The sequence below is a fragment of the Mesoplodon densirostris genome, chromosome 19 (assembly GCF_025265405.1).
Source record: "Mesoplodon densirostris isolate mMesDen1 chromosome 19, mMesDen1 primary haplotype, whole genome shotgun sequence".
NCBI lineage: Eukaryota > Metazoa > Chordata > Mammalia > Artiodactyla > Ziphiidae > Mesoplodon > Mesoplodon densirostris.
In genome coordinates, this window is record NC_082679.1 from 1,597,899 (window position 1) to 1,612,220 (window position 14,322).

The following is a 14,322-nucleotide window of genomic DNA, read 5'->3' on the forward strand; positions in this document are numbered from 1 at the left end:
ATGTGGGTGGGACTTCCGGCGCCGCTGTTGTGGCAGTCACTATCGCTGCTCCAGTGTCCAACCGTGATACGAGTCCTTTAGGAGAGCGGAGTCAGGATCGGGTTGACCAGAGAGAGGAGGATTTAGAGGAGAGGTTGTTCCCACTGCTCAGCGGCGAGTCTGCAGAGCCGCGGCGGTAGATGACGATTGTACACGAGTTCCGTCTCTGTCGCCCACCACCTAAGACCCCGCTCCTCCCAGACTCCGATGGCGGCGGCCGCGCCGAGGGACCCGCCTCAGGTAAACGCTCGTCCTACGGGCCCTGACCGCCCTCACCCCACCAGACACTAAAGCCCCAAGTGCGGGGCGCCTGCTCATGTCTATGCAGTATAGATTCCTGTGTCCAGAAGAGTGAGGATCTCATGGGTGGAGCTCCCATATCTAAAAAACTGTGATGAGATGTTGGGAGAGTGTTACAGGCAGAGGGACCGGTTTATGTAAAGTCGTGGACGGGCGATTGAGCCAGAATCATTCCCACTTGTAATGGCAAGGTGAGGAGTTTTAATCTCAGGACGCTATGGAGGGTTGTGAATAGAAGAGGCACATGGTGTGATTAGGCTTTTCAAATTTTCCAGAAGTTGCTCAGAGTAAGAACAGACTGGAAAGGGGATGAAAACACTGAGGCCCAGGGCGGTTGAGTTTTTATCCAAGATCATACAGTTGTAAGAGCACTGAGGACTGAGGCTCAGAGATAATGCAGTCATCCCAGGTCACCTTGCTCCAGGGCTGGACAGGGGTACAGGGAGGCCTGAGCCTACTGAGCCTGCCATGGTTCCATCCCTCTAATGGCCTCCCTCTTCCTACAGACCCCCATGACTACAGAAGTGCTTATAGACTGTACAAAGGTGAGTGGAGGATATTCCAGGCCTTCAATGGTCCTGACCCACCCATTGTGTCCTGGGATTTTTCCAGTCCATACACCTGGAGACCCTGAAGAAACCCCAAGCCCACATTTGGTTGTCTCTGGGAGGCACAATTTGGGACTCCAGGGGAATTACCTGACAAGAGGGCATATGCTCTAATGCCAGGCTCAGAGTTCAGATGACGTCTCCCTTCCCATATGCTTGTTGTTGGGGTGGGCAGACGCAGTGATCTTGATACCATGAGAAGAGAGCAGGTATCTGAGGCCCCAGGGCCTGATATTTCCTCTAAGATGGGGACACTGGAAGGAGGATGAGCAGGGGATGGATGTCTGGGTGAAGGAACTTGGGGTCCTAGGAGAAAAGTTGATCGTGGAATGATCTGTCCTCATCCTGGCAGGGCTGTGTGACCTTTGAGGACGTGGCCATTTACTTCTCGCAGGAGGAGTGGGGGCTCCTTGATGAGGCTCAGAGATGCCTGTACCACAAGGTGATGCTGGAGAACTTTTTACTTACAGCCTCAATGGGTAAGGCCCTCACCCAAGGGTCCTGGTCTCTATCTTATCTTCTGTCCCTTCGGCTAACTTCCCCACTTTCTTGGCATATGTGTTGTGGATACCAGTGCTGAGCTGTGTGCACTGCCCGCCCCAAGTAGTTCTAAATCCTGTTGCACCAAGCCTGCAGGGAAGGATCTGGGATTTAGGAGTCTTGCAGTCAGCCTAAAACAAAGCATCTCACCTTGTTTGCCCTCACCCTGGCAGAATGAGTGTCCAGATCCATGATACCTGGTGTCCCAAGTTCTGATTGAGTCGGTAATTTTAAGGATATATATAATTAGTATTTAACAATACATATATATGATCTATAATTTTTACTGATGTTAGGTATGGGGTCCTGATGGATGGGACCACAATATTATAGTAATCCACCATGAGGCAGCTTTAATTTTTCCAGATTTAAGGACAGACATAATTGGGCTTTAGAATGGAAAAGCAGTGAGGATAATCACCCCTTCATTTATTAGATTTTCTATAATAAGTTTTAATCCTTGAAGGCCCTGTTTTAACATACACTGGGCTATATTAACTATTTTAACTGGGTGGCCTGTGAGGTACCATTTTATTAAGCCAATTTGTGTCAAAGACTTATGTTAATTTAAATTTATTATTCAGCATGTTAGAGCAGCTGTGCCCAATATGGGATAGTTTTGGGTAATGGGTGCTATGACATTGGAAAATTTAAGAAAAGCTACAGTTCAAGTGAGACATACCTATTTTTGTCTGTTTTGTATTTAGTTACATTCCTAAGAGTATACAGTTATGGTGTGTAAAAATAGTGTAATCCCAGGACTTCCCTGATGGTCCTGTGGTTAAGACTCTGTCCTTCCACTGCGGGGGGTGTGGGTTTGATCCCTGTTGGGGAATTAAGATCCTGCATGCTGTGTGGCCAAAAAAGTAATGGAATCCTCTTATATAATTTGAGCCCCACTAATAATTACATTTTCGAAGTTTGACCATTGGTCCCTTTTAGTAAATGTTAAAAGTTATTTATTTATTTATATTTAAACCATTGTACTGAGGAATGATTGATATTTAAAAAGGTGTACACATTTCCTGGATACAACTCAATAAGTTTGGGAATAAGTATACATCCTTGAAACCATCACCACCATCAAGACCATAAACATATCCACTGCCTCTCACCCCTTTATTATTATTATCATCATTATTAATTTGTGTGTGTGTGTGTGTGTGTGTGTGTGAGTGTGCGGTAAGAACACTTAGGTTGCTTCCACATCTTAACTATTGTAAATAATGCTGCAATGAACAGAGGGGTGCATATATCTTTTCAAATTACTGTTTTTGTTTTGTTCAGAGAAGTACCCAGAAGCGGAATTGCTGGATTGTATGGTAGTTCTATTTTTAATTTTTTGAGGAGTCCCCATATTGCTTTCCATAGTGGCTGCAACAATTTACATTCCCACCAATAGTGCACAAGTGTTCCCTTTTCTCCACATCCTCACCAGCACATGTTATTTGTTGTCTTGTTAACAGCCATTCTGAGAGGTGTGAGGTGATACCTAATGTGGTTTGATTTGCATTTCCTTGATGGGTAGTGATGTTGAACATTGTTTCATGTGCCTGTTGGCCATCTGTATGTCTTCTTTGGAAAAAAGTCCATTCACATCCTCTGCTCATTTTTTAATTGGGTTGTTTGTTTGTTTGTTTTTTGATATTGAGTTTACTCAATATCAAACTCAATAAATTGAGTTTATTAAGTTTTTAATCCATTTTGAGTTGTTTTTGTGTATGGTGTAAGGTAAGCGTCCAATTTCATTCTTTTGCATGTAGATATCCAGTTTTCCCAGCACCATTTATCAAACAGGCTACTCTTTTCTAGTTTGTATTCTTGGCCCCCTCCGCAAACAGTAGTTGACCATATATGCAGAGGGTTATTTCTGTGCTCTCTATTCTGTTCCGTTGGTCTATGTGTCTGTTTTTATGCCAGTACTATACTATTTTGATTACTGTAGCTTTGTAATATATATAATTTGAAATCAAGAAGTGTGATGGGGCGTCCCTGGTGGCGCAGTGTTTGAGAGCCCGTCTGCCAATGCAGGGGACACGGGTTCGTGCCCTGGTCTGGGAAGATCCCACATGCCGTGGAGCGGCTGAGCCCGTGAGCCATGGCCGCTGAGCCTGCGCGTCCGGAGCCTGTACTCCACAATGGGAGAGGCCACAGCAGTGAGAGGCCCACGTACTGCAAAAAACAAAACAAAACAAACAAACAAAAAAAAGTGTGATGCCTCTAGCTTTGTTCTTCTTGCTTAAGAATGTCTTGGCTATTCAGGGTCTTTGGTGGTTCCATGTGAATTTTAGGATTTTTTTTTTCTACTTTGGTGAAAAATGCCATTGGAATTTTGAAAAAGGTTGCATTGAGTCTGTAGATAGCTTTGGGTAGTATATTTAAGAATATTAATTTTTCCAATCCATGAACAGAGGACCTCTTGCCATTTATTTGTGTCTTTAACATTTTTCATCAATGTTTTATAGTTTTCAGTGTAAAGATCTTTTCACCTCCATGTTTAAATCTTTTCCTAAGGGTGTTTTTTGTTTTGTTTTTTTATCATCATAAAAGGAATTGGTTCTTAGTTTCTTTTTTTTTTTTTTTTTTTTTTTTGCTGTACACAAAAAAATTTCTTCCTTTCTGGTTTGGATGCCTCTTATTTCTTTTTCTTGCCCAGTTACTCTGCTTAGGACTTCTAGTACTATGTTGAATAGAGGTGGTGAGAGTGGTCATCTTTGTTATGTTCCTGATCTTTGCAAAAAAGCTTTCAGCTTTTCACCATTGAATATGATCTTGGCTGTGGGCTTGTCATATATGGCCTTTGTAGTTGTCAATAGGAACCCCAGCATTATGTTGTATATAATAAAAACTTTCTGTATCAAGTTTGTTGAGAGTTTTTATTATGATAGGATGTTAAATTTTGAGATATGCTTTTTCTATATCTATTGAGATGACTATCTGATTTTTATCCTTCTTTCTATTAATGTGGTATATCACATTTATTGTGTTTGCTGAAATGTCTTTGCATCCCAAAGGTAAATCCCAGTTGAACATGTTGTATAATACTTTTTAAAAAAATTTTATTTATTTATTTATTTATTTTTGGCTGTGTTAGGTCTTTGTTGCGGTGCACGGGCTTCTCATTGTCGTGGCTTCTCTTGTTGCGGAGCATGGGCTCTAGGCGTGTAGGCTTCAGTAGTTGTGGCACATGGGCTCAGTAGTTGTGGCTTGCGGTCTCTAGAGCCCAGGCTCAGTAGTTGTGGCACACGGGCTTAGTTGCTTTGCGGCATGTGGGATCTTCCCGGGCCAGGGCTCGAATCCGTGTCCCTTGCATTGGCAGGCAGATTCTTAACCACTGCGCCACCAGGAAAGCTCTGTATGATACTTTTAATGTGCTGTTGAATTTGGTTTACTGTATTTTGTTGAGGATTTTTGCATCTATGTTCATCAGGGATATTGGCCTTTGATTTTCTTGTGTTGTAGTGTTCTTATCTGACTTTGCTGTAAGGGTGATACTGGCTTTGTAAAATGAGTTTTGATGTGTTCCCTCCTCTTCAGTTTTTTTGAGGATTGGTATTAAATGTTTCATAGAATTTACCAGTGAAATGATCAAACCCTGGGATTTTCTTTTGGGGGAGGTTTATTATTACTGATCCAATATCCTTACTCATTATTGGTCTTCTCTGATTTTCTATTTCTTCAAAATTAAATCTTGGTAGGTTGTATATTTCTAGGAATGTATCCATTTCTTCTAGGTTATCCAATTTGTTGGTATATAATTATTCATAGTAGTGTCTTATGATCCTTGTATTTCTGTGGTATCAATTGTACTGTTTCCTCTTTCATTTATAATTTTATTTATTTGAGTCCTCTCTTTGTTTTTCTTAGTCTAAGAGGTTTGTCAATTTTATCTTAGTTTTGATCTTTTCTATTGTTTTTCTAGTCTCTATTTTATTTCCACTTTTATCTTTACTGTTTCCCTCCTTCTGCTAACATTGTGCTTAGTTTGTTCTTTTTCTAGTCTTTGAAGTGTGAAGATAGTGTCTTTACGATCTTTCTTTTTTTCTTAGTGTAGATATGTATCTGCTATAACCTTCACCTTTTAGAACTGCTTTTGCTGGGTCCCATAAGTTTTGGTATTTTGTGTTTCCATTTTCATTTGTGTATATATATATATATATATATATATATATATATATATATATATTTTTTTTTTTTTTTTTTTTTAACGTTACGCGGGCCTCTCACTGTTGTGGCCTCTCCCCTTGCGGAGCACAGGCTCCGGACGCACAGGCCCAGCGGCCATGGCTCACGGGCCCAGCCGCTCCGCAGCATGTGGGATCTTCCCGGACCGGGGCACGAACCTGTGTCCCCTGCATCGGCAGGTGGACTCTCAACCACTGAGCCACCAGGGAAGCCCTGATTTCCCTTTTGATTTCATCTTTGACTCGTTGGTTGTTCAAGAGTGTGTTATTTAATTTCCACATATTTGTGAATCTTCCAATTCTCCTCCTGTCATTATTTTCTATGTTTATCTTATTTTGGTCAGAAAAGATATTTGATATGATTTCAGTTTTCTTAAACTGGTTAAGACTTGTTTTGTAGCCTACCATATGATCTATCCTGGAGAATTTTCCCTGCAGTCTTGAGTAGTGTGTATTCTGTATTCGATGAAATGTTCTATATATGTCTGTTAGAACCATTTGGTTTATAGTGTTCAAGTCCACTGTTTCCCTGGCCGTGAAGGGTTTTTGTTTGTTTGTTTGTTTGTTTGTTTGGTGGTATGCGGGCCTCTCACTGTTGTGGCCTCTCCCGTTGCGGAGCACAGGCTCCAGACGCGCAGGCTCCGCGGCCATGGCTCACGGGCCCAGCCGCTCTGCGGCATGTGGGATCTTCCCAGACCAGGGCATGAATCCGTGTCCCCTGTATCGGCAGGCAGACTCTCAACCACTGTGCCAGCAGGGAAGCCCGTGAAGATTTTTTAAGATGTCAAAACATCATATTATACAGAAAGTTTAAAAAAATACATGACTAATACTCTCCCACCATAATCAGCATGATTCACAAATATTTCTCTTCTTTCAGTTTGTTTGCATGGAACAGAGAAGAAAGAGACACCTTCTGAGCAAAATGTTTCCCTAGAAGCTTTGTCACAGGTCAGGACTCCAAAGGTAGGTCCAATCAGCCAGAAGGCTCACCCCTGTGAGAAATGTGTCCCAATCCTGCAAGACATTTTGCACTTGGCTTACCTACCTGGGCAGAAACCATACTTGACTGGGGCATGTGCAAACCTACGACAGCTTCAGAAGCATTTCAGTGCAAAGAAAAGTGACATGGATAGGGCATCATTTGTAAAGAGTTGCATATTCCATGTGTCAGGGCATCCCTTCACTTGTAGGAAGGTTGGAAAGGACTTCCCAGCCACTTTGGGTCTTCTCCAGCACCAGATCACTCCCACTGGTGAGAAACCCAACAAAATCACCAAGTGTGGGGAGGCCTTTCATGGTAGGAAAAGTCATTACAAGTTGCGTGAATGTGGGAAAGCTTCCAGCTACAAACAGAGTCTTATTTACCACCCAAGAGTCTCTACTAGGAAAAGGGTTTATGAGTCTAGGAAATATGGGAAAGCCTTGTGCTGTAAGTACTCACTTGTTCAGCTCCAGAGAGTCCACACTGGAGAAAGGCCTTACGAGTGCAGTGAATGTGGAAAATCTTTTAGGCAAAGAGCCACCCTCATTATACACCAGAGAGTTCACACTGGAGAAAGGCCTTATAAATGTGGCGAGTGTGGAAAATCCTTTAGTCAGTGCTCCAATCTTATTGAACACTAAAGAATTCACAGTGGAGAAAGGCCTATGAGTGTGAGGACTGCAGAAAAGCCTTTGGGTGCAAATCCAATCTTGTTCGGCACCAGAGAACCCACACTGGAGCAAAGCCTTATGAGTGCAGCGAATGTGGGAAATTCTTTAGACAAAGCTTCACCCTTGTTCAACACCGGAGAATTCACACCACAGCAAGGCCTTCTGTGTGTGTGCAGTGTGGGAAATCCTTTAACCAAAGAGCCACTCTCATTAGACACCAGAGAGTTCACACTAGTGAAAGGCCTTATGAGTGTGGGGCATGTGGGAAAGCCTTTGGATCCAAATCCAAACTCGATCGGCACAACAGAAGTCACACTGGAGAAAGGCCTTATGAGTGTGCTGAATGTGGGAAGTCTTTCAGACAAAGCTACAGCCTCGTTGAACACCAGCGAATTCATAGTAGAACAAGGCCCTTTGAGTGTGGCCAGTGTGGGAAGTCCTTTAGCAGAAGAGCCATCTTCACTAAACACCAGAGAATTCACACTGGAGAAAGGCCTTATAAATGTGGCGAGTGTGGGAAATCCTTTAGTAGAAGCACCAGCCTTATTCAGCACTGCAGTATTCACACTGGGGCAAGGCCTTATGAGTGTGGGCAGTGTGGGAAATCCTTCAGGCAAAAGTCTGTCCTTATTCAACACCAGGTAGTTCACACTGGACAACGGCCTTATGAATGTGGCGAATGTGGGAAATCCTTTAGCCAGCGCTCCAGCCTCAATCTCCACCGAAAATTTCACACCAGGGAGAGGCCCCATGAACGCAGGAAGTATGGGAAATCCTTTACTCCAAACAGCTAACATTGTTTAGTACCAGGAAGTCCACACTTTGAGAAAGGCCTTAGACCTCAAGGAATTGCTGTCTCCTCATTCATTATAATAGCACTAGACACCTTCTGTGAGGGAGCCGTGTGCCTGAAATTGAACCTCATACTTGCAAACATCCAGAGGGGCGAAATTCCCAATGAGTTCCAGGGACCTGTAAAGCTTACAGGAGCTACGTTCCATGTTGTAAGCTCCCCAGGGCCCTTGTCAGAGTTACATCTCTGCCATTTTCTCTGGTAGAACCTACCTCACCTCTCCTGCCTTGCACAGTATTTCATTGGTCACCCTGATGTGCTACCACAAGGCAGAGATGTCTGTGCTCTCTCCTATTCCCTGGAGGAAATCTTGAGTAGTCTGTGCCCTTACATTTTCCTATTTCCAATTGATTAAGTATGAATCTGACCCTTCATCAAAATTGTTGGTTTCACATGACATTTGTGGTTGATTTTCCTGCCTCAAAGTCACCAACTGGTAATTGCCTTCCGCCAACCCTGCCCCCACCATTGCTCTGGTTTGTGCAGCAATAAAAGTCTTATTGTTTAATCTACCTTTAATCTCAGGGGTTGTGTTCACTGAGGGGGGTGGGTGGAAAACAGAATTGGCCTGTTTGTATGAAGGGATGGGCCCTCAGCCTCTTGTGCCTCAGCAGAGACAGTATAATGACAGGAGAATAGTTTTCATTCCAGTTTTAGCCTAATTTCCATTGCTCCCCAAGACCTCCTAGGAACTAAAATAATGCTTTGTGGTACTAATTTGAGACCTGGAAGCCTACCTATTGTATGACCACAGATTACCCTGATGAGGGGTCACTTATTTTGGCAAGCTCCAGGGCCTTTGGGACTACCATGACTTTGTCTCATATTCCCAGAGGGTGTCCTATAATGCCCAGCACTGTTGAGGGGAAGCTTTTCACCAGGTTCTACAAAGGAACCAAGTGTCCTGATGTTCGTAATTCTGTGGACTGGTATCCCTCTTCACACTACAGGATCCGGGTTTCAACCATACTTGGTAGTGAAATCCTGGGTGGGATTAATAGTCAGTGGAAGGGCATGCAGCAAATTAAATGGAGTGTGCCTCTTCTAATGTGCATCCATAAATCTTCCAGTGACTATGGCTGTGAGGAATCACAGACCCTCCAAAGGCTGTGTACCTCCTATAGCTGAATTCATTGTCAGCCAATAATCTAAAGGTTTTGTGAATTCTCGTTGTCTTTCTGGGCTGGTCAACTCAAGTCCGTTGCTGTAAAGGCAGGGAGATGAGAACAGAGAATGGAGATCCTGTTGTCCAGGGATGTGTCTTTTGTGGTCCAGCCAGCGGTCCTGTTGTCCCAGACTGCAGCGGCCTCCATTGCTTGCCCGTGTTTCCAGCACTGATTCAGGGCTGCCCTTCCCCAGGAATGGGAAAAAATAGAACGGAGTCAATACTGAGTTGTTAAACCTTCTGGTTTCCAGAAAGAGGGGGAGGTCCAGATTTTTTTATTTTGAACCATTTGTTTTAGAAACTTTATTGAGGCATAATTGACATGCAGTAACCTATACATATTTAAGGTGTATAGTTTGAAAATTTTTGCCATATGTATAAACCTATAAAACCATCAGACTCACGATAATGAACATAACCATGATTTACCTCGTGCCCCTTTACAATCTCTCGTTGCCCTTCCCAAGCCTACGGGAGTCCAGTGACTTACTGCCTTCAACAATAAATTAGTTTGCATTGTCTAGAATTTTACTTGAATTGAAGTATAAAAGTGTTTTCTCTTTTTTTTGATATTTTTCGTACTGCCTAATTATTTTGAAATTCATCAATGTTGCTTGTATGAATAGTTCATTTTTTTACTGTTGAGTAGTATTCTTGTCTATGGATATGCTACTATGTGTTTATCCATTCATCTGCTAATGGGCAGTTGGGTTGTTTCCAGTTTGGTGTTGTTAGAAATAAAGCTGCAATGGACATAGGCATACAGTTCTTTATATGAATATGTGTTTTAATTCTCTTGTGCCACTACTTCAGAGTATGTGAATGTTTCAATATTTAACAAACGGCCAAATTGTGATCTAAACTGGTTGGACCCTTCTGTGTTCCCACCAACAGTATATGAGAGCTCCTGTTCCTCCACATCCTGCCAATACTCAGTATTGTCAGTCTGTTTAATTTTAGCTGTTTTAACAGGGGTGTAATAGCATCTCACTGTGATTTTAATTGCAGTTCTCTGATGTTTCATGATGTCCAGCATTTTTTTCCTGTTTATTTGCCACTTGTATATCTTCTTTAACGACTGTTGCTACCAGTTGCTTATTTTGAAATGGATGTTGGCTGATGTTTCCTTTTCCATTAATAAATAAAACACATATGTCTAACAAAGACAGGTGTTGGAACTTCACTCATTCCTCAGCAATGATGTGTCATCTTTACTAAAAGGAAGTATTATTGTTGAATACTATCCGAATATTTTCTCAATTGTTTGTTGCTATTCTGGGAGTGTAACACTCCCAGAGGGTATATACTTTCAAGCGTTGTCTACCTTCCTAACATATTCTCCATCACTTTCGTAAGCCTAGCCATTCAAATAAACAAGGCCCATTTTGTAGAGTTTGTCAGTTTCTCTGGTGCATCTATGCACATCCTGGCCAATTTCAAGTTGCCAGAAGGATGGCACTAAACATGGATTTGGGAAGACTGTGCAGTAGCTCAGTATTATAATGTATTTCCACCATGCTGATGGAGTGGTCACAAATAACCTCAGGAATATATATGAGTAAAACATAGTAAAATAATTTGGAAATGACAACTCTTTTTTTAAATTAATTAATTAATTAGTTTTATTGATTTATTTTTGGCTGCATTGGGTCTTCGTTGCTGCATGCGGGCTTTCTCTAGTTGTGGCGAGCGAGGGCTACTCTTTGTTGTGGTGTGCAGGCTTCTCATTGCAGTGGCTTCTCTTATTGCAGAGCACAGGCTCTAAGTGCTTGGGCTTCAGTAGTTGTGGCATGTGAGCTTCAGTAGTTGTGACTCGCAGGGTCTACAGCGCAGGCACAGTAGTTGTGGTGCATGGACTTAGTTGCTCCACGGCATGTGGGATCTTCCCAGACAAGGGCTCGAACCCGTGTCCCCTGCATTGTCAGGCGGATTCTTAACCACTTCACCACCAGGGAATCCCCAACCCCATCATTGTTGATCAACTCATGGCCATTCTTGTTTCACCTGTCCTCACGCATATAACTGGGTTGTGTTACTTATAATCCCAACATCTTGTCATTCAATGCCTAATCTCCTCAGAATGTACTTCCAAAATGTAAGGACTCTTTCATAATCCTAATAACTTTCAGACAAAATTTTGAGGTGTTAAAAATATTTTTTCGGGACTTCCTGGTGGCGCAGTGGTTAAGAATTCGCCTGCTAATGCAGGGGACACAGGTTCTATCCGTAGTCTGGGAAGATTCCACATGCGACAGAGCAACTAAGCCCATGCACCACAACTACTGAGCCTGCGCTCTAGAGCCTGCGAGCCACAACTACTGAGCCCGTGTGCCACAACTACTGAAGCCTACGTGCCTAGAGCCCATGCTCAGCAACAAGAGACGCCACCGTAATGAGAAGCCCGTGCTGTCTGCAACTAGAGAAAGCCAGCACACAGCAACGAAGACCCAATACAGCCAAAAATAAATAAATTTTAAAAAATATATATATTTCCAGTGTTCAGTTTCTTTTTCAGTTTTCAAAAAAATATGTTCGTTCTTTAAGGCAGTCAGGTCCAAAATGGATCTATATGACTTTTAGTAGATGTATCTGGGAAGTCTCAATTCACTTATAGATATCACTTCATTTTTTAAAATTCTTGGGCCATTCATTTGTTGAAGTTGCTCAGTCGTTTGCCCATCAGAATTTGCCATGTTCTGGATTTGGTGTGTGTGTGTGTGTGTGTGTGTGTCTGTGTGTGAGTGTTCTCTGCCCTGGGCTGTGCTGTGCACGGTCCTTCCAGCGCCCCAAGTCCGCGCTGGAAAATCACCTGCTGGGGGCTCCCAGTCAGTCAGCCTAGCGCCCTGGAGGAATGAACCTCTCTCACCTCCCCAGCTCGGACTTGCGCTCCCCCAAGAAGCTCACCCCACCCGGTTCCCCGGAGCTGACGATCTTGTCCACAAAATGTGCCCCGTCCACGCGTCTCCGGAGCCCTAGCTCAGAACTAGGCTAACGATCTGGTCAGATATCCTTGCATGCAGCTTCCGAAAATTCTGCCGGAATTTGACAGTAACACTAATATCCTTACATAGGCCGAGAAAAATAATAATAAATGCGCCGTTTCCATTTAAAAAGTTTAACAAAACAAAACCCAGCATGGAAGTCGATTATCCTATTCTCTTATTTTGGACACCCCCCCGACTTTCTCCTTCCAAACGCAGTGACAATCCTAGTATTGCTCGGGCCCGGGGGCTTGGGGCGACGGGGTGAGGGTCTGCTTCCACCGTTCGCACTGAATTAGGACTAACATCGGAAATGGGGGTCGGGGTGCATTCCTTCCGGGACCGCGGCTTACCCCCTTGCAGTCATGGACCTGTTTCTTCTATACATGAGACCCAGAATTGTTCTGGCTCTCTCCCTACACTGGCAAAAAGGCGCCCCCACCCCACCCGGGGCACAAGGGTACGCCTTGAACACGTGCGAGTGTCCCGGGCGCTCTGCGCGGCCCCGTCTGCCCCGCCCTGCATCTCCTGGCAGGCCGTACCCGGGAGCGGCTCCCGCCTGCTCCTGCCCCAAATTAGGTAATGCCCAAAGGAGGTCTACGTCAGCAGGCTTCACGGACGTTCCTTGCCTTCTTGGGGGAGGTCATCCCCGAAGTCTCTCAATTTGGGGGCTGCACGAGACCCTAACACCCCATTACTTAAACGCTCCTATGATAGAGGAACACAGGCAGACGGGTGGCAGGGGCTGCGAGAGAAGCGAGGGCGGCAAAGAGGGCGCAGATGTCTCCAGGCCCGCACGCCACCCCTCCGGCGCCGCGATGGTTTACCCCCGTGACGTAAGGGCTCGTTCATAAACACTGTTATAAAGCGTGGAGGCGGTGCCGGGTGCTCCCTGCCTCTGGGCTGCTAGCTCCTCAGGCGGGCACCCAGCCGCCGGCCTGATGGGCAGGGACCGCGCCCCGGCCCGGCCCCGCTCCAGCCTCACCCTACCACCACCCTGAATTCTTCCCGCTTCAACGCCCGCTACCACGTGGCGTGCTACCGCGTGGTATCCTCCCGCTGCTACATCGCTTTCCGGGCCGCGGACAGTTCCTCCTGCTGTCACTCCCTGGCCGAGTCCTCCGGCACTGGCTCTCCCGACCATGCGCAGGAAGGCTGGGCTCGCGAGACTCGCGGTTCGGCGTCCCTCCTTCGCCGGGGAGGGAGGCTGCCCCGGCCGGAGCATCCCGGTCCCGGGAGCCCTGGACTTGCTGGAAGCGCACGCACGCTTGTCCGGGTAAGAATGGTCCCTTTTCCGCGCAGTCTCTTCGGAGCGCTCCGGCCCGCGCGCTGTGGCTTGTGTCCGGCGGGAGCCGAGCAAACGCGTGCCAAGCAGACACTCGCTCACAGGAGCCCGGCTCCCCGGGGAGGCGGCAGAAAGTGGGCGCCCTCCCTCCGCTGGCAGCCTGGAGCAGGCAGGAGGGGCGGGGAGGAGGGGAAGCGGGCGGGTGCGTAAGGCGGTTCACCGATAAAAAGCGAGTTCACTCGGGAGACTCTGGAGGGGCTCCTGCGTCAGTACAGAAGTCGGGTACATTTATAAGAACCCCCTTTCGAGCCGGTGATGCCGAGGGAATAATGGGAACGCAGTCGCAGGATGGAGGAGAAAGGCAGTGCGCGGCAGAATTCTTGGGAGGAAAGGGGGAGACCTTCCATCCAGGATGAGGGGCATATAAAGAGAAATGAGCAGTCCAGGACAGTTTCTCTTCCCTCTCACCCCACCTGTATCCAGAACCTGCTTGGTCCCCTCAGCTTTCCCCTTCTGTTTCCTTCTAGGACTTGTGCGCTGACCTGGCCGGCTCCAGTGCCAACCTCATCCCAAGGGTGACTGCCATCCGGACCAGCCCAGACCTGCAGTGACTGGTACGGCCCACTGAGGTGTTCTTGGCGGCCCCATCACACAAGATTCCCCCACCCATACGGAGTTCTTCTGGCCTGGATGGGGGTTATCCCGTGAAGG

The 14,322-nt window shown here is 45.5% G+C and overlaps 1 protein-coding gene across 1 annotated transcript; it reads left to right on the forward strand.

Annotated features, from left to right (window-relative positions):
* The first annotated feature begins 246 nt into the window (after positions 1 to 246).
* On the forward strand, positions 247 to 8,121 carry LOC132480652 (zinc finger protein interacting with ribonucleoprotein K-like). The gene is made up of 5 exons (XM_060085034.1): positions 247 to 279; positions 1,300 to 1,426; positions 6,552 to 6,990; positions 7,132 to 7,272; positions 7,689 to 8,121. The coding sequence occupies exons 1-5, from the start codon at positions 247 to 249 to the stop codon at positions 8,119 to 8,121; spliced, it is 1,173 nt and encodes a 390-aa protein (XP_059941017.1).
* Positions 8,122 to 14,322: the final 6,201 nt, after the last annotated feature.